Raw genomic sequence first — 21,449 nt, 5'->3', positions numbered from 1 at the left:
AATAATATAATGAGTAAAAATCATGAAAGTTTAAATCAATATATATATATATATATCTGTAGTTATATTGGCTACCGTTCCTTCAAACCTTGAACGTTTATGAGACATCGAGATACCTCACATCTCTCTTAGGTTAAAAGTTATCGCCTGAGAGGAACAGCTACTAAAAACTGTTGCTGGCTAACGGTCCATCAGTGGAAACAAATAGGAAAGTTTAATTCCAATTTTAATTGTTATATTGAAAATAATATTACCTCAAGTTTTTTTTAAAGCTTCTTTAAAGAATATATTCTTAGTTTAAACTAAGAATATTATGTATCGTTCGAAAGAGGTAATCAACTAATTTTTTTTTAATCGTAGGGATACTTGAATTTTTGAGTAAGTACCCTAGCCTAGGTCTTAAACTTTTTATTACAGGTTAATAATGGGAATACAAGGGAAAAGATAAAATTAAATGTCAAAAGAACCACTACAAAAGCAAAATAAAATTTCAAACTAAATCTAAGTATAAAAAGGAAGAATTTTTATGTTGTTACAATTGTTATACTTACTGTGACAAACAATATGAATGCCGCTAAGGATTTCATAATAATGTCAGTGTTAAGGTACGACTCGGTACTGAAATTAAATTCCAAACTGCGGCATCAGCTTACCTGGGCTGCTGGGCGTCAGCGTGCGGTCGCACACCGCACTCGAGCGCGCCGCAGCGCACACGCAGCGCGCGGCGTTTCTTGCACGAGGCGCGCCGGAACGTCAGCTGCGCGTCGCGCGCGTGCGCGTCGTGCCACACCTCCCAGTACCCCGCGCGCGCCACGCGGCCCTCGCGAGCCTCGCGCGCGTATCCCACGGACCTGTCACATCGATGTTGGTCAGCGAGAGTTGACTGAATCCGAGATGTTCAAATTACTTAAAATCATATTATCAAATCAAATATCATGTATTTCCAGGCAACAAAGGACCACAGATACAGATTTTAATAATCTTAAACACTAAAAATCATTTTGGTGACTCAAATTTCGAACTATATTTCGAACTAAATAACGTTACCGGCACTGATAAAAGTTTGAAAAAAAGGTTACAAGAGTGACCATTATAAATTATACACTAGTCTTTAGGAATTGGCTTATGCCTATGATGCATGTTATCTCATAAGTTAGTGTTAAGTATATTGCTATACCCTTACAGGGTTCATGTGGAACTGTATTAAATAGTTTTAAGAACTGTATACTAATATGAGTGCAATAAACAATTCTAATTCTAATTCTAACTGTGTTACCTGTTCCGGTAGGATTCGTCAAGTTCCCATGGAACCACCGAAATATCACATCCTCCGGCTAACGTCCACGCTAGCGATAATTTCCAGCAGAGTCTGCAGAACGTGATGCGGTTGTGTAGTCTTTCATTTGCGGCAAGCCGAGACAAACTAAGTCTCTATACTTAGTGTGTGACTGGAAACTTTCCTTAGGAAAGTCAGACGGCTGGCTGAGGTCGGGCAGCTGCAGCGTGCTGTGCGCTTCGTGAACGGACTCCGCCAAGCTCTCCCACAGCAGGCCCCACGCGTCACGTGACCTGCAGACTATAGCGGTACTGACTGGAAGGTCATGGCGCGGCAGATGGCGCGGCCGAGGTCAGGCAGCTGTAGCGTGCTGTGCGCTTCGTGCACGGCCTCCGCGAAGCTCTCCACGCACAGCCGGCCCCACACGCCGCGCTTGCGCACCATCACGTATCCTGCAGTAATAGTTATTTACGATACAAGTGCGGAAAGGAGGAAACTCGAAACGAGTGGCGATAAATTAAAACACGACCGCAGGGAGTGTTTTAAATCGACACGAGTTGCAAATTACCTATTCGCACGTGTATAGTACAACGTTTTACAGTACATATGGCCCTTTAAACTTTTGACATGTGCACGAAAAGTGCTCTTTTACGCACTAGTGCAGCACCATATGTACTGTAAATATTTTTTTCACCTCAGCAGCTCGAACAAGGGTAGTTTACTACTTAAAAATGGGGATTGCAGAACCAGTGCTGTTTAAAAGAACCGGAATTTTCGAAACTGCCTTCAAAAAGCAGTTTTTAGCTCAATTTTCAGTAAAAAAAAGCGTAAAACGACCACGAATTTTTCTCTAAACATTGGTACAATATAAAAAGTACCATAGTAAAGGTACACACTTCTTTTTTACATAATATGTGGCTTTAAGCCACACAATCATTGCCAACATTATATATGGACTACCTCTGCGTACATAGTACTACTAAATAATATAATTTGGTTCAATCCTAAACTACATGTGATATTTTTACTACCTTTGTTGAAAAACATCGGCAAAAACTGAATTGTGCCTCAGTAATATCATCATTCACCTGCCGCCTAATAACCGGATGCCTAAAACCCACCAAACGTGACCACCTATACCAACTGAGTGGAATTGCACCGCCGGACATACGCAGAGACGTAGCCGTGGCTGTGGAGCGAGAAAAACAATTACGCGACCCGCGTCACCCACTGCACGACCACAAAACAGTTGCTGCAAGGCTTAAGTCCCGGAAGAGTTTCGTTACAAATTCAGCTCTACACCACCAAACTCCCCAAGAGGCTCGCCTCAAATCATGGAACTTGCAAATCAGCGAGACATCGTTACGAATACCAGCTGCGGAACACCTGCCTCCAGGGGGAAAAGAAAAGTGGGCAGTATGGAAAGCCCTAAACAGACTTAGGACGGGAGTTGGTCGGTCAAAAGATAATCTCCTGAGATGGGGAATAGGGCGACAAGGTGACACATTCTGCGAGTGTGGAGTAACCCAAACAACAATACACATGAGACAGTGTTCTCTGTGCTCAACGATGTGCACTGAGGAAGATCTCCTGAGGGCCACACCCCGAGGGTTAGAAGTCGCAAAACATTGGCAGACAAAAATTTAGTTTTACAAAGTTTGATCCCTTTACACGAACAAGAAGAAGATATCATCATTTATTTTTAATGTGTAAGCATAACATTTAATAATCATTTTCGCATGCGTTCAAAATGGGCTGTGGCAGGGATATCTTACCTAGAGTTACCAAGAAAAGTCTGCAACGATTTTGATAGCAGACGCAGTGCAAGTGTTATTTATAATTTCATAGAATTTTGACGTTTAAAATAACACTTGCACTGCGTCTGCTATCAAAATCTTTGTAGACTTATCTTGGACTCACGAGCGTAGCGTGTGAATCTAACAGAATCTTTCGCTTGCACGGGACTCAAAATAAGCACTCGAAGAAATATCAAACTTTGCTCTCTTGTTGTACAAATAACTATTTGTAGGCAGAAATCAACTAGTTTACAAGTACACAAGTCAACTTGTGTTGCCACTATGTTTCGTATTTAGATCCATTGTATTTAATTTCTACAATTTAATGTACCTACTGTACCACTATAACAAATTCTAAAAACGGTACAATGTTTAGGTACAGTCGCCATCAAATATATCGGAGCGGCCGAGGTGCTTACTAAAATCTAAACGCACTCTAACGCCTTGACAATAAAGGCGTGTTCAGATATTTTTGAGCACCTTGGTCTCTCCCATATACCTAATAACGACTGTACAGTCAAAATCAGAAGGTGATAAACGGCCGAGGTGTTCAATCAGAACTAAATAAAACAAACAATTAATTAAAAAAAACAATTATTTTTAAGAGGATAAGAGTGTGTGCGAGTAATTTTTAGCCTTAGCTACTTCTGCTGCTGACATCAATATTTCGTCCGTACCTTCTTCGTTGTAGGGCACGACCTCGTTGTCGACCTGGTCAGCGAGCGCCACGCAGCTCTTCTCATCGTCACCGAGCGGGCAATCGGGCACGCCGTCGCACACGCGAAGCTGCTCCACGCACTGCTTCGCGTTCGCACACACGTACCGGTCTTCGCTACACCATTCTGTAAGTAAAACCCAAGGGGCGATTTTTGAATTTCGAGTAGTCGATTTCGTCACTCGAAAATCTGTGGAAAACAGCGAATTGGTATTTTCACCTCAGCAGCTCGAACAAGCCTACTTTCGTCACTCCCTGGAGTGAGGATAGTGCGAATTTCCTCACTCCAGGGAGTGAAACAATGTAGCTTTTTAATTTAGTGAAGGCCATGAACTTCATACTTTTACGGTACGGTACGGTACGGTACGGTACGGTACGGTACGGTACGGTACGGTACGGTACGGTACGGTACGGTACGGTACGGTACGGTACGGTACGGTACGGTACGGTACGGTACGGTACGGTACGGTACGGTACGGTACGGTACGGTACGGTACGGTACGGTACGGTATGGTATGGTATGGTATGGTACATATTATAACTTTTTTTTTCTGTTTATTCTGTGTAATTCGAAATACATTTTTACCTTTAATATGTTCTCACTACTGAGGTGAAAAATGATGTGTGCAACACGAGAGCACAGTTATTTTACATCTCGTGTTTTTGAGTCCCTCGCTACGCTCAAGATTCTACCTTAGAATCACTCGCTTCGCTCGTGATTCAATTATTTCTTGGGACTCAAAATAAACACTCGCAAGAAAAACCAACTATCCTCTCTTGTTGCACAAATAACTATTTTGAAATACCTACGAGCAATAGAAATTGGGAATCTAGAGCATAAATTATTAGTGTAGTGTAGTATTACTGTGAGTATGACCACTCGTTTTCTCGTTTTGAGTAGAATTGAAATGCCTAGGTAGTACCTAGTGGAGATATACTGAAGTGAGCCACACGAAATCGAGCGTTGTTTCACGTAATTACTTACATAGTCCTGCAAGATTATTTGAAAAATCTCATGTAAAGACCAATATTTCGAGATACTTAAACTGCTGGGAAATGTTCTTTGCAGCTAACATCGGCTGAGAAGATCATCAGCATCATGAGCGAGTGTTTCATGTATTGTATGGTTCTGCAGGATTAGTTGAAAGATCCTATTGGAAGGTTTTACAATAGGATTTTGTTTCAAAGTACCTATCTTCTGTAAGGTTTTCTTTGGTGATTTAGCATTCGGTGTGAGTCAACCGTCCGACTATCGTCCTACGAATAGTGAAATACGAGTGTAACCATTCTTACCGCATCTGTTCTCATCAGAGTAATCCCAGCAGTCGACGACGCCGTCGCAGATCTTGGCGTCGGCGAAGTCGGCGCGCAGGTAGTCGGCGCAGGAGCAGGCGCGCTCGTCCTCGCCGTCCGCGCAGTCCAGTAGGCGGTTGCAGCGCGACGTCAGAGGCAGGCACGCACCGCTCGAGCAACGGAATGACGTGCTGTTGTCGCATTCCTCTGGTAATGCAATCAAATCATTGTCAAAACCATCGTTGCTCCAATTTGGAACATTATTCAAGTGCAAGGCAAAATGTATGTAAAGGTGTGCTTTATCCACATCACATTATAGCAGTCATATACAGGGTAGTTTTTTTTAATAGGAAACTGAGGGCTGTTACCTGATTTCGCGCTGCTACGTAAAAATCTTTGTCTATTAACATTACTACAGATTTTGGGAAAAAAGTACAGTTAGGACAAAATTGACATTTTTGATTTAAAAAAATACCTATCGATCCCATTTCTATCCGCGGCCTAGCCAAGTTGACGATCGCTAGCGCTTCGCTATATAATCGTATTGTGTCTCTCTATCACTCTTTCTTATTAGTGTGACAGTGACAGTTGCGTTTCGTTCGCTAAAGGTAGCGTTAGCGATTGGCATGTTGTCTACGGGGACAGAATCGAAAGGTTCTTCGAAATCAACCTATGTTAAGACATTATTTTTTGTACAACATAGGCAGAAAAAAAGATTAGAATTTTTAAGATATAAATGGGACGGACAGATGAACCACATCCAGTGTTCATATGTTAGAAAAGGCCAAGCCAGAAACAGCTAGTTTACATATAACTAAATAATCATACCTGTTTTAACGACGTCTTTTGTTATTTCTTTGTCTAAATATAATTTGTTGAAGTTCTTTTCGGGAACAGGTTTTTCTATGATGTTTACTTCTTGTTTAGAAGGCGGAATTTTACTGAAAGTCTTAGTTAAAATTTTGAATCCCGCCTGATTTAAAGTGTAACTAGATGGTATAGCTTTGGTAGAAATTACTCCACCTGGAGTACGAAACAAAGTATTATTCTGAGCATCTGAAACCGTCGCCAAATTCGCTAGTTGTTTTAGTTTATCAATAGTAAGAGTATTTGTTTGATTAGTGGGTATTTCCAAAACGACATCAGGTTCCAAGGCTAGTTCGTATGCTGGAAGGTCTAGAGTTTTATTCGCCTGTTTGCTACTAACACTTCCAGTAACATGATATGAAACCCTATACGTGCCTTCGGGTACGTATGTGCCATTTTCCTTCTTATTAACTTGAATAGAATCTCCTAATTCATCACTCGCTTTAGGAAACCGATTACTGCCAGTGACCATGTCCGGTGAACTGGCTACAGGTATACTGTCACTGACTTCTGTTAACATATCTTCTGCCTCGGGTGTGATTTCTCCGTCCTTAGATATCAATTCAAGTTTAGGTGTCACGTAATCGTATTTATCATTTATACTCCTTTTCGTAGTTCTTTCCGTAACCGTCTGAGATCTTATGTTGCTACGAAAAAAACTACGCTCATTTTCCTTGGTAGGAGATTGAACCCGTATTAACGGCCTCGGTCGCAGAGGACGGTTTACGCCAAGATTAGATTTGGCGGGTAGTAGAGTGATCACTCGTGTTGTTGTTGCTTCGACTTCATCCTCGGGTACAAGTTCAACTGATCCAGTCATTTTAATGTGAGTCTGGCGCTCTTCATTTTCAGATTCATCCAATTCTTTTACAGGTTTTTCAGTCGTGCTTTGTGTATATCGTTTTATAATTTCTGTCAGATTTCTAAGAATTGATACTTTTCCCGAGAACTTTGGTGTTGTGTTTGGAAATGGAGCGTCATTTTTTGTAATAATAGCTTGCAACGTATCATTGTAATATTTCTCCGGTGAGTGTTTATTGAATGTGCCATTATCATTGGTTGAGGTATTTACCAATTCCCAGGTGTGATGAGGGGTCTCTGTGCTTGGTATAATCGAAACTTTGTTATTCGGTCGCCTTGTGGAGTTCTCTGTTTCGTCGTGACCATCAGCTGCTTTCGTAGTACTGCTAGATGACATGTCTCTAGAGGACATAGTTGACATGGTGCTTGTTGAAGTTGAAGTGGTAGTCGTTGCTGAAGTACTGCTTGTAGTGACATCTTGTTTCTTAAGAATTGACGCGCCTTCTATTGAGACTTTTTCAGTGCTGTTATCTTGTTGCTCAAATTGTACCACGTTTAGAGTTACAGACGTTGTTTTTTCCTTAGGAGGCCTTTCCACTGGCTTTCCATCATCTTCGTCGTCCCCACTTGTTTCTTCTGATTCCACTACTGTACTGATTTTATCGACAGGAATGGGATGAGCTTTCGGAAAACTAGATCCTAATGTTTCCATATTTTTCAATGGCGGCGCAAACGTAGGAAGGGTAAAACTTGTGTAAACAGGACTTGGTACGTACACTTCTGCACCTAAATTAGAATCGACACTTAATAGGCCTGGGGGCTTATATGTAACTTTCTCTCTATGTTTTACTGGAGGGATAGGACTTAAAAAACTTTCTAGAACCGATGAATCTTCTACTACTTCAGCGACACCGATCCTGTCTTCGGCATTGTGTTCAATGGCTTCTATAGGTTGCTCCTCAGTTACCAAAGGCACGTTGCTGGTGGACTCGTAGTATGGCCTGGTGATTGGCCGCCACGGTTCATTATCAACAACATGTGATACAGTAAAAAGGGTATCGATTTTAGGGATATCTTTGTATTGATTTTCATTAGTTAGGAGATCCAGTAATATTTGCGAAACATTATTCGTGTTTGTTTCGAGAGGTGTAGATGGTGTGGTAATGGTAGATGACGCCGCCGAACTCCTCGTAGTTCTTTCAGAATCTGTATGTGGAGTAGCATCTGTTTTTGGCTTTACATTCAAGGTAGACATAATCGTAAATGGTCGCGTTTTTGGTGTACTTGTAGAAACCCTTCTTGTTGTGGATGGTCTAAATGTAGACGGTCTAATGAAAGGAGGTTTCGTCGAGGGTGCTTTAGTCGTAGTTGTTGCTTTCGTTGTTGTCGTCGTCTTAGTATTTGGTTTTTCATCGTTTCTTGGTGGACTAGAGTTTTGTTTATTTTCAGTAATATCAGCTTCAGTCTTTGTGATCTGGAAAGTTCCTTGAACTACAGGCAAATTTTCTGTGTCAATGTCTGGCTCATCGGGATCTTTCTTTTTATTGAGTATACTTGGTTTAACTGTGGTTTTACGGACAACACCTACTCTCGTTTGCAGTGTCTTATCTTTACTACTAAGCGGAGGAGGTGATTTTGAACTACTTATTGCCAAGGTGTCATTCAAAGCCTCCTTGACGTAAGATTCAGATTGGTATGTATGGGTTAGATCCCTCTTTATAACTATGCTAGAAGTATCTATTTTAATTTGTCCAAAAGCTGGATTCTTCGAATTCAAGTCTTGAATCAAAATATTTTTCAGCGTTTCTTCTGTATTTGAGACAGAACTGAAAAAAAGGAATCAGAGTTTAAAAATGGGGTTGCATTAGGGCTTGAAATTGTACAATAACTAGGCTGTGAACCTGGTAAACCTCCGTACCTTGGTATTTTTCTTCTGTCAAGGTAGAGTCTGAAGTGCACGTCGAGCCGGCGGTCGCCGAAGCCGGTGACGAGGGCGCCGGCGAAGGCCTGGCGCAGCGGAGACGGCGCGGCGTACGCCTGCCGCAGCGCGGCAGCGTAGCGGCGCTGCCGCTCGCGCCACGCGGGGCTACCCGCCGCGCCGCCGTACACGTCGCCGCGAGTCACGCGTAGCGTGCCCTCGAACGACATTATAGCTGAAATAATATATGAAACCATGTGAGAATTATCCATTGCGCGTAAACTTGAATGGAAGCCTAACCGAAAGTTGAAAGGTTTGCGTGAGCAACAAGAGCGTATCTCTCTTCCACTACTCCGGCTTCAGTCATTTGGAGGCAGTTTTCGTTATGCTGCGTCTAAGGGTTGGAACAATTTGCCGCCACCAGTAGTTAACTGTAAGTCCCTGGCGGTTTTCAAACTACGTTGCAAGGCTTATTTACTGGACCTCCAAAAGGAAGTAACGTACACTTTTGGTTGAGTGACCTGCTCAATAGATATTTAAATTTAGCACTTTAGTTAGCACTTTTTTATCCACTGCGCATTGCTCGGTTTTGCTATCATGTCCTATATGTAATAGTGTAAATGTTTATACTGTCCTTAGCTAGATACAATTACGGCGGTGGCAAAATAACAGCGTCCGTTGCTGAAAACCTTTAGGGTTGCTGTGCCCCGAAGCCTTTTTGGCACAGACATCAGCTGAGCCACCTTCCCTTTCAATTAGTTTGTAAGCATTATCGTGTACTTTTATTATGTACCTATGTTACAACTTCTTGAATAATAGTACATTTTACAACTAGTGTGAAAAGACATTTCACACGTGTTGTAAACGACGTTTTTTAATACAATTGCGAAAAAATAATAAATTAATATATCATTAGTAGAATCATACCACCAAACCAAACCAAAACCAAAAGTACCTATACAGCTAAGATACGCGAGCTGCCGCAGCCCGCGATACCTTCATACTCGTGCGCGCCCCGGCCGCGGCCGCCGCGGGCCCGGCGCGGGTTGGTCAACGACACCTCCTCATAACTCATGAGGCCCTGGTACCTGCTCCGCGCTAAATTCAATTTTAACTGCGTTTCGAAAGTATAGTTTGGAACTAAAAAGTAAAAAGCACTAGTTCGAGAAATTGAGCTTCTCGCACGCTACGCAGCCACAAAAAGTACCACTTTTTGAGCAACTGTATTAAAAAAGTACATTATTGTCGAGGCTCGGAAGTAGCTACTTGCTGGCTGAGGATTCGTTTTAAACGGACGACCTTGGGAGTCCGTTTAAGTGAATCCGAAGCCAGCAAGTAGCCTTCCAGCCGAGTCATATATAGTGCTTTTCTCAAAAATGGCGCAAAAAATACAAATATAATAGAAATATTTTACAGAAGCAACGTTCTTATGTATATATTTTCACAGACAAAAGTAAAAAGATTTGCTTTGCCGCCGTTTTATTTTTTTAAGAGGCCGGTGTCGATTTTAGTCGCAAAAATGTAAAATTGATAGATTTAGTCGGTGAAATTGTACACCTTTTGTTACCTAATTGAAATAACAAGTACTGGTTTCTATTAGCAGGTCTTCTTATCTTACCTTTTATCAGATAAATTTTTTGAAAACAGACTCACTAAATTAGTAATGTTGGCTTTTCTGATGGACGTTTAGGTAAACGCGCGTAAAGCACTGATTTTGTCGCTCTTATTTGTAAATTTCGTAAAGTTTGGACGGCTAAACATGGTAATTTTGTATTACACATATCCTGTACTTGACGTTTATCAGACTACATTTTTATTATTATGACTTTGAAGTAGTGTAAATGAAAGTTAGACAAAATCAATTTTCTCCAGAAATTACGTCAAAACAAGTGACAATTTCTCTGAAAATCGACTAAATTTCAACATAATTTTGATATTTTATCAATCTACAACATTTGCTGAAACTATTCTTGTACATCAATTTGTATAATTTACCACCATAAATTTTTGATGAATTTTTAAAAACTGCCCCTTCTTTTCATATATTACCGGCGACGCACGCTCGCGACCTCATTATTAAAAGGCAAGATGAGAAGACGTGCTAATAGAAACCAATACTTGTTATTTAGATATTACGTAACAAAATAGGTAAATCTCCTTATAGGTAATAGCCAACATCGTAAACGCAAACATGACGCCCGCGCTCGACGTTCCGCTCGACGTGCCCAACGCGTCCAATCCCACAGCGAGCTCCAACGCGTCCAACCTCACAGACGTCTCCAACACGTCCAGTACGCCACCGAACGAACCATCCAACACACCAAGTGAAAGTGAAAAAGTCAGTGATAATGATTCTAAAGATCAAAATCAGGTTCAAGACCCCTCCGAGAGCTGATCCTCTCGTGGTGGTTAGTTTGTAGTGGCGGAGCGTCCGTACCTCGACACCCGCTGTGGAGGGAGTTGAGCACAATCCTACAGTATTGAAGCCAGATTACCGGCTTGGCGTGACGCGCCACTACTGGTAGTTCGCGGGCCTTCGGTCGTATACGTAGTGAAAATGGAACATGTAAGATGGAATATTCATTTTAGTGATAAGTACCTAACCAGGGCTTTAAATAGGTCAGCCAAAAAAGCGTCTGTGTGGTTTGAAATTTAGAATTCAATTTTGATCGTCATAGCTCGAAGGATTAAACACAGACCTTACTATTGGTATCTTGTGTCTATTTTCACTTCGAGCGCCAAAGACCCTGGGTAAGGATGCAATACTTAATTCCTTGTTCAAACTCTGAGCCATAAATGTATGAATCGTTTGGTCCTAGACATGGTCGTATGCTAAAGCATTTTATCGTGAACATATAATTAATTATGCGCGTGCGATAGAGATAGGAACAGGCGGGTAAATGTACAAGATTTCCCCTGGTAAACGTCCGTTCTTTAGCTTGCTCAGACTCTATGTTTTTGCGTATGTGAAATAAATTTCCTGTATAACATTAAATTTCATACCAATATTTTTTTAACACCTGCCTTAGATTTGACGTGTCATACATTTATCATTCCAATTTGGCAATATTTCGCTATGTATAGCTGATTATTGGCTGTGTTTCTAATTATAATATACCTGGGAACAGTAGGGGCTGCGGCGGGTCCGAGCCTAGAGCCTTGCGGTACTCCGTGCGACAGACGAGTATAAATTAAACTTTATCGCTTTGACATAAGGTTTATTTTTCCGCTTGTGAGATATCTGATGACTATAATATAAACTGTTATGTGTTGACACGAATTGGTACGGTACGGAAAAAACTTAAACATGGCAAATCATATAGCTAAGAGAAAAAAAAGTGCGTTTTCTAAAATAAATATTGAAAACCTGATTCTCACAGATCCTGGTGTTTTTGGGTTCTTTCAACTCGGAATCACTAGCATATTCAATCCTGATGATAAAAAAATGTCCCAAAAATTTGTATGAAAATTGTACATTCCACTACGTCACGCACATATACAAGTGAATAAAAAAATCACACTAAAACGTGACGTAATGGAATGGAAATTTTGTAACTTCTTTTTTTAATGGCAGGATGGAGAATGCTGTCGATTCTGAGTAGAATGAGCCCAAGAATGTCCAGATTTGAAAGAATCAGGTTTTCAGTATTTAATTTTAGTAAACGCCCATATTCCATTTGGATCTTAGGCCGCGGACTGAAATCAACACCGCATTTGGTCGAGCGCATTAAAACTAGATCTATTTCTTAATTAAATAAGCCCAACAGCACCTCTATAATCCATGTGAATAGCTTTCCATTTAACAACTATTGGACAATCTAAATTGTCAATAACAGTGTTGCTGGGGCTGTCCCTAACATGACGCATCAGGGAGGCCACTCTCTTGCGCATTATGGCTTGGAAGCTATCCACACGAGCAATGTATCAATGAGAGTTTTGAATGATTCACGGTTAGTTTTACTAGACTTATATTGACCGGGATATAGACCGTGAATAATACAAAAGGTAATCACGGTCTATATCCCGGTCAATATAAGTCCAATGTTTGAATGGCCTTGTTTTGCCGCTCGCCGCGCCGCTTGTGTCCAGTCCGCGGCTTTAAAAGTAACAAAAAAAAAACACGGCAGCCTTTCGACCAATCACAATTCCTTAGATACATAATGTAAATGCTGATTATTAACTTATTTTTCTAAAATTTTTCCAAGTCTCGTTGCACGACTCGTCCGCAGTAGAATCGATCAACGTTTGTATATAAATGTATCTATAGGTGTAACAAATAATTTGGGCAATTGAATCGAGCTTTATATTTGTAAACATATAGGAGGAGTGGAATTCACTTCCTGCAAATATATTCCCAGTCCACTATAACTTGGATCTTTTTAAATCAAGAGTGAATAGACATCTTTTAGGTAAGCATGATCCATCCTAGACTGCATCGGCACTTACCATCAGGTGAGATTGCGGTCAAGTGCTTGCCTTTTTGTAATAAAAAAAAAAAAAAAAAAAAAACGTGTATAATTTCCACGACTAAAACTATCAATTTTAAATTTTTGCTCCAAAATCGACTACGGCCCCTTAATTAAAAATAGAAGTGTATCTTTCTGCTGAAAGTACGCCAACCTATTTGAGACACCTAAATAGTCGCGATACCAACATTATAATAAATAAGTACTGATCATCTGTTTGGCTGTTTAATGGACCTATGCCTTCATTTGATATGGCCACTTCAACTTTTAAAAAGTTTGGAACTCGACAAATAATGGAATTTGTATGCAACATTGCAGTCCTGAAATCGAGACTGCAATGTTTTTAACTTTTTAATTTTTTGACTGACCATAAACTACGCACTTCGCGACCTAGTTTTTTACCGGCAACGTCGAGTTTGCCGTCCATTTTTGAGAAAACGTCTTTTTTCTACTCGTCGAGTATAATCTGTGTATTACGACTTCATATGCAACACTACAACCTTACTCTTTTCAACGTCGGATAGTCTATGGCACTTCCGACTTAAGCATAAGAATTTTATCGATACGGTTTAGTCAAGTATAAAAATTTTGAAAATAGAACTTCATACATTTCAGTAAAATATTTCTTGTTTAAGGAGATTCGATTCAATGCAAATTAGCCTACTTAAACACGCTGCTGCGTCGCATCTGCTTTGTGATTGGTTGGCCAACAATTGCTTCATAAATCATAAACGCGCATGTGACACCCTTCGTATAGCAACATCCATATCCTACGAAAACCGCTTAGCGTTGCTTGTTAGTCTCCATAGGCTACGGTGGCCAAAATCGAGAAAAGAACTGTCTTAAAATTGAATTTAGCGCGGAGCAGGTACCAGGGCCTCATGAGTTACGAGGAGGTGTCGTAGACCAACCCGCCGGGGGCGCCGGGCCTGGCGGCCGGTGCGCGTACGAGTATGAAGGTATCGCGGGCTGCGGCAGCTCGCGTATCTTAGCTGTATACTTTTGGTTTGTTTACCTAAGTATATGATTCTACTAGTTGAAAGTATTATTTTTTGTCTCGTAGAAAAAGTATTGTATACAATAGTGATATAATCAAGCTTTTCAATCTCGTACCTTAACTTAAGCAACTCAGCAAGCTTCGTTGCTTAAACACGGTACTCGACTGAAAAGCTCTCTATTATATCACGATTGTATAAAATACTATTATTATTATTATTTATTTGTTTCAATTTGTTTTTCTCTCCGGTCGGAGGTGATTTTACTACCATATTCGCGGGCTTTTGGCCAAACGAATATAGAAGGATATGTAATACCCTAATTTTCTAAAGCTAAGAATTTGCGTACTATCCTACATGTGTTCATTATAACAGCTTTCTGAAGAAGAATGTAGGTGAGTGGATGTATATCGAGGGTTTTGAGGCTGGTATGCAGAGTACGAGGGATAACACCGGTAGATGAAATTATTATTGGGATAGTCTTTACGGTATTCACCCGCCATTGGGTTTTTATCTCTATTGATAAGTCTGCGTATTTACTTATCTTTTCAGTGTGAGTTGAAGTGAGATTATGTGTGTTGGGTATGGCTACGTCAATGAGATACACAGTTTTTGCAACTTTATCGTGGAGGGTAAGGTCAGGCCTATTGTAATGTATTGTTTTGTCGGTGATGATAGTTCTGTCCCAGTAAAGTTTGTAGTCGGTAGACTCTAAAATAATTTGTGGGGTGTATTTATAGTAAGGGGATCTGTTATTAATGAGGTGGTATTTAAATGCAAGATATTGGTGAATGATAGCTGAAACTTGGTCATGGCGGTGTTTGTAATCGGTCTGGGCTATGGATCGGCATGCTCCTGTTATGTGTTGTATTGTCTCGGACGCAGCATGGCAGCGTCGGCACAAGTCGGTTTGTAAATTACTGTCGCGGATTATATACTTTCTGTAGTTCTTAGTATCTATTATTTGATCTTGTATGGCTATGATAAATCCTTCGGTTTCTGGAAACAACTCACCTCTCTTAAGCCACATATTTGACGCCAGCTTGTCGACACTAGGGTTGATCAGGTCGAGTCGGTGTCTGCCGTGGAGTGACTTTTGGATCCATGCTTGTTGTTTTTGCTGGTGATCTACTATATTACCTCACTTTTCTGCGTCCTGCGGTCGTTTAAGTTCAATGGAGTACATTTTTGATCAGCGGTTACAATAGCTTGATGTACTTCGGAATTAATAGCGCGGTTGTGAAAAAAATTCCTGAGTGAGCTTACCTGTCTGTTGTGAAGATTTTTAATATCAATTAAGCCCCTTCCGCCTTCAGATTTTGGTAGGGTCAGTCTCTGGATGCAGCTTCGCGGGTGGTGCTTTCGATATTTGGTCATTAAAGTGTTAATTATTCGTTGAAGATTACAAAGGTCTGTTTGTGACCACTGTATAATACCGAAAGAGTAGGTTAGAATGGGTACTGCATATTGCAATGTGATGCCAGTTCGGTTGGTCTTGGTTCGGTTCTAGCTTAAGGCGTGTAACACGGACCGGGAATATCGTAGGACCTTAAAAAATCTACGAATGCTATGCTACGGAAAACAGTCGCGTTATCACAAAGAACGTTGAATGGCGTTCCATAGCGCAATATCACTTCCGACCCTTTAGCCATTTTTTATTTAATAAGATTGATTTCCGTGGCATTTTTATAAAATTGATTTCCGTGGCATTTTATTTAATAAGGTTGATTTCCGTGGCTTGTAAATATCAATATATATATCTTGTGGCATTTATATTTTTTATTTATTCCCAAAATTGCTACAATATGTATTAATTGCCTTGATGGTGTTACGTGAATTAAGATAAGTGTTGAGAATTTTGTGCAGCCTGCCTATAAATTTCTGTTTAAGTCAAGCTTTAGTTATTTTATGGTGGATTTGCTGTTTGTTGGGAACCGAGGTATTTGTAACCAGTTTCTTCGTCGACAGGGTCTACTTGTTCTCCATTGTTGAGGGTGTAGCTGTTACGTTCTATGTTACCACTTCGAACTGATTGGATTTTACACTTGTCAATGCCAAATTCCATGTGTATATCTGAAGAAAACGATTGTGTGATATCAGCGAGGTTATGGATATTGTATATATTATTACTATATAGTTTGATGTCTTCCATATACATCAAATGCGATATTGTGTGCGAAGTATTATCATAGCAGATTTTATATCCAGATTTGCTGTTGTTCAGTAAAGTGGATAGCGGGTTGAGCGCAAGACAAAACCAATTATTATTATTAATTACAGAAATTCGATAGTTTTAGGAAGCCTTTGACACTATTTAATTAAACTATATCGCGACGTTCGATTTAGAACTAATTCATTTTATACCCGAATATGAAATCAGGCAAATATGAGGCCGAATATGAGGCAGGTATCAAAAATGCCCCTATAATGTTATTATTTAGAACAAACTTTTATCTTTCTCAGGTAACCGAATTGGCACTTTATTAAAGCTTGTCGCAGTAAAAAATGACGCATAAAATTTTCACAAAATCTTACACAACAGTTAAAAATCAACTGTTTGATGATAAATTCTTGTTACAAATTTAATAAACAACATGTATGTACGGATGTTTTGAGTCTTTGACTTTATAAATCCAGAAATATCGTAATTTTGTTGTAATGCGTTTTTGTGCCTACATAGGACCAAAGATAGATATAACTCCGTAATAGATGGATACAGTGTAAGGAAAAAACGTGCCTCGAAAATCAAGAAAATTTGATTCTTGTTCAGAGGGCGCTACTAGCTTTGGCCTACTGTCGTATAGATGGCGTTGATGGTTTCGTTTGTTATTTAACAATTTTAACGCATATCAGTGAAAGAACATGGGTCAAAATCATAAAAATAATTAATGCAAATAAAAAAAATCATTTATCCATATTTAAATACATTTTATCGTATTTTTATAAATATCTATTTTTAGTTTTAAAGTGTGTCGACAGATGGCAGTGCATTTACTGAGGTTACAAAATTTACTATGACAGTACCGCTCTAGTATAATCATAATCATAATCATTTATTGTATAATATTAATATTACATGTCAGTTATTTACAAAAAATATTGAATATAAAAGTTGATTAATAATATAGGCAATAATCATTAATATAATTAATTATAATAATTATACACTAGGTATAACTCATAATTTAAACTTTTAAAAATTCGTCGAAACTGTTATATATAAGTTACTCTATGCTATGACAGTACCGCTCTAGTATAAGTTACTCTATGATAGGACTCTGTTATTAATTATTAAGCTTTTTTCCATTTCGACTTGAAGTTTTCAACTGATATACTACTGGCGTTAGTTTTATGGTTTAAGAGTTTCTGCTTCATACGAGCCCATTATTTTTCAAAGGATCGTAATTCAGAGCAGTTGGGAGGAATAAGGTGTTTTTCCACAAATTCGATATTGTTGACTTAGTCGCTTTATTGTTCATTTGTACGTTTTGCCCTTTTGGCTAAATATAGTACAGACAGGGTAATATTCATTTTTTCCAACGCAGCTATGATGTTCTTCTCTGTATTATTTATTAGAAAACCCGAGCTTATGACCATTTACAGTCCGCCATCGTCTAACATCAGTTTCTTAGAATTGTTTTAACACCCTTTGAACAGGTCTTGCTACCTAAGTACATAGATTAACTTCAATGCTAGTTTTTCGTGAAAATGCCTCGATTTTGTAAGTGTTTGTACAAAAAATTTTGATGTAGTATTTTCTGTGATGGCGATATCTTCGAAAATGTAAACGAAAGGGATTTCTTTTTATAAAGAATAAGAAAACGGGTAATTTCTTTACATTATAACAGTCTGCTTAAGCCTTTTGGTCAGAAGTCTGATGTGACCTGTGCGAACACAACCGTCATTTTTTTCTGGGACAAGTTTAAACTATAAGTAAAATAAGTAAGTATATGTATAATTTGTAATTTTATCAATAAGGGAATATGAATATGACTAAGTTGACCGACATTATCCGTCATCACCCTGATATTGACTCAAGGGGTACTTGAGCTAAGTGATAATAAAGAAAGGCGTTCAATAAGAATCAAAACTGGACCCTTCACTTTCATCTGGGTACTCTATGCTATGCTTTCTAGCTAGCTTAATAGGCTGCTCTTAGTATTGTTTACTCACGTTCCCCGTTGTCAGGCCTCAAGGCCCCCATGTAGAAGGCCAGCGCCGCGACGGCGAGCACCGCCACGGCCGCCAGCAGCGCCCCGCCCACTAACGCCGCCGAGCACAACTTGCCGCTCCCGCCGCGGGACCCGCTGCCGCTGCCGAGCCCGCGCCCATACCCTCCGCCCGCGAACCGGTATTCACTCTGTTAACAACATCAGAAAGTTTAGACGCTAGAAAATATTTTGGAATGGAGTAGGTGGAATGGAAGGAACACAATCAAGCTTTTATTGCCGCTTCTTATTCCCACTACTTACCACCAAGTTGTTACCACTGGTAACAACTGAGACAAATATCCCAGAAGTGACCAGCAACCCACTTTAGTACCTAGTGAAAATTTTTATTTCCAGGAGTCGTAGCACGGTACGCTTATCACCATGCCTGTCACGTTCTAACAAGTATGTGAGTGCGAAAGTGACGGACTTAGTGATAGGGGAAACCATGCTGCGCGGGCAGTTGTTACCACCAAAATATTTTAATGTTAAATACTTTGTCTTAACCAAGCTCGGCCGAATTTCACCTTGCCATACAAACGGAGTTTCGTTCTCATTTTAAAACTACGTGTTGGATTGTAATGAAACTTTGCACATACAATGACATGAGGTATATCTAGGTCTGTAATTAGATTATATAGCTCTAGTATATAAAACAAACGAAATAGAGCAAAAACAAGTTTTGCATGAAAAATTTAGATTCGCTGTATTTTTTTTAAATATTGTATCTAAACCTACATAAGCTAATTACAGACCTTGATATACCTTATCCTATTGTAAGTACAAAATTTCAGAGCAATCTACCTAGTCGTTTTAAAATGAGAGCGTAACTACGTTTGTATGGAGAACCGAGCTTGCACTGCTTGACTCTTAACATGTCGCTGTGTAATATTTTAGCTGAAGTAGACACCGAAAAATGGGTCCACACACTCCACACCACACTGTTCTTCATTTAAACCAGTCACGTAGCAATAGCAAATAAGTACAGTAGGTAATTCCTTTCGAAAAGTGAAAAATTGGTGTGAATATTAGATGTGAAATACTTCAGTGCAAAAGGCATGACATACATAAGTCAAGTACTTATTGCCTTGACACAATGTTGAAATCATTGGGTATTTGCTGGACATCATGTGCGCTGGGAACTGCCTACGGGCAACGCCAAATAACCCGCACCTTTTACCTTCCGTCAATTTATTCCGCGATACTCGTATATCAAAAGCGATGAAACACAAATGTAATCGATGTAATATCTTGGTACCTAAGCGTTGCTTAGACAGGTGAATTGTATTTAAGAAAATGTGAGACAAGTAGTGTGAAACCCCTACCTTACCCACTATAATAGTGGTTATGGTACGGTGATTAATACAAACGGAGTTACATATATCTTTGGAATTATTGTACGCATGTATATAATATTGCTTATTGATTTAGTATATTTCTTCTGAATGTAGGTAACTAAAATAAAAATAACGAAAATAAACTTCATTTACTGTTTTGAAGAATGTATAAAAACCTACTTAAAAAAACATTATTTTGCATTTAACCCATGATGTAAATTAATTTTAATTAGTTATACAGGGTGGAAAGAATTAATAGGCCCTTCTTTAAACCTTAGTTAGCTCATTTTACTTAAAGGAAACATTCTTTTATTTTAAAAAAGAAACCAAACTGCATTCACAGATTTTTCTTTTTTTCTTCAATTTCGCTTGTCTAAAAATATTCTTGAGTACTAAATATTCTATTTTATGGATATTTTGTACGACAGACGAGTGTAGGACCTAATGTTTCTTGGAGAAATATTATCATTAACATTAATTGTATCGTCTAGTAGAATAAAATAGCTAGTGTTTATTTTTTGGAATTTTTAGCCGGTTCGATTCCCGGGCGAGACAAGCAAGCGAATAAAAAATATCCTCGAATGCAGTTTTGTTTCTTTTTAAAAATAAAATAACGTTTCCTTTAAGTAAAATTAGCTAACTTAAGGTTTTAAGGCACTTTCCCTCCAGGGCCCATTAATTTTTTCCACACTGTAGGTAGGTAGGTTAATATTGTCAAGTTGATATATACTTAATAATATAATATTATTGTTCACGTCATGTATTGTACTTGCCTACACATTTTTTGTGTAAAAACATGTATCTACCTGTATCCTAATTTTCACGTACAGTCTTATAGTTGAAACTCATAACAGCCGAGAGCAAGACCGATTATTATGACGACGGATAAGACACCAACATATTTTGGCAATAAACTCAGCCTTCGACATAAATCTATAAAATTAAAACGTACGTTTCAAAATTTTACGTGAAGGTAGCACGTCATTTTGAAGAACATGAAGAGAATTTTGATGAGTTAAAATTTTTGGCTAGATGTTTTTATGGTCCCAGTAATTATACCGTGGAAGCGGCGGTCATTACAAAAGGGTTGGCATATTTACAAATGCAACAATGAAGAAAGTCCTACTTGGAAAAATGATCCACAAACAAGGCGGAGTAATTTCTTCATGTGAAGTATGCTTTGTAGAAAAGTAAAAACGCCCCAAATGTTTTTTATCCCCGAGTTACAAAGAAGGACAAAAATGATGATGAAATTGAGACTGTTTTTTGTTCTTGTAGATAGGTAGGCACTTACTCATATGTAGTTTTTCGGCAAATCGACATTATTTAGTAGGTAATGGGCTTCTTTGAAATGATGCAACCGTGGAAGAAATTGGCTACTAATAAATAACTGTTGATTGATTGCTTTTTTTAACCGTTACCCCGGATTATATTTTATCATAAATGATGATAACTAACTAAGTATATAGCATAGATCAGAATTTATAAATTATAATCCTATAGTATCATAGTTATTGCGTTTTAATATTAAAAATTGTTGTCTAGCGTGCACTAACAAAGTAGTCTCACTTACCTCATTTTGCTGGAGAAGTGTGACCCTGACTCTACTTTCATTAAAGACCTTAAATACCATCTTTAATTCATCAAACGATCATAAAACACATTCATTTCAATTTATCAAGTTTAGTTTATCAAGAATATAATCATTATACGCGGTCGATTTATGTATAACATAAGAACTAAAAATGAAATATATAATCCATATTTAACTCAATAA

The 21,449-nt window shown here is 39.0% G+C and overlaps 1 protein-coding gene and 1 long non-coding RNA gene across 3 annotated transcripts in view; one reads left to right on the top strand and one right to left on the bottom strand.

Moving 5' to 3' along the window:
* The window catches only part of LOC134755813 (uncharacterized), a 359,324-nt gene that overhangs the window by 226,859 nt on the left and 111,016 nt on the right, over window positions 1–21,449 (top strand). The window lies entirely within an intron of this gene.
* Window positions 1–21,449, bottom strand: part of LOC134755744 (uncharacterized) — an 81,689-nt gene that overhangs the window by 10,319 nt on the left and 49,921 nt on the right. For both annotated transcript variants that reach the window (XM_063692291.1, XM_063692292.1), the window contains exons 3-9: window positions 18,301–18,487; window positions 8,667–8,901; window positions 5,909–8,574; window positions 5,081–5,287; window positions 3,750–3,914; window positions 1,593–1,728; window positions 654–851 (exon numbers count right to left, since the gene is read on the bottom strand). In XM_063692291.1, coding sequence (XP_063548361.1) covers window positions 654–851; window positions 1,593–1,728; window positions 3,750–3,914; window positions 5,081–5,287; window positions 5,909–8,574; window positions 8,667–8,901; window positions 18,301–18,487 — 3,794 coding nt within the window. The remainder of the gene's footprint in view (window positions 1–653; window positions 852–1,592; window positions 1,729–3,749; window positions 3,915–5,080; window positions 5,288–5,908; window positions 8,575–8,666; window positions 8,902–18,300; window positions 18,488–21,449) is intronic.

The sequence above is a fragment of the Cydia strobilella genome, chromosome 3 (assembly GCF_947568885.1).
Source record: "Cydia strobilella chromosome 3, ilCydStro3.1, whole genome shotgun sequence".
NCBI classification, from domain to species: Eukaryota; Metazoa; Arthropoda; class Insecta; order Lepidoptera; family Tortricidae; genus Cydia; species Cydia strobilella.
Note: the sequence above shows the minus strand (reverse complement) of the source record. Positions and strands in the feature narration are given on the sequence as shown.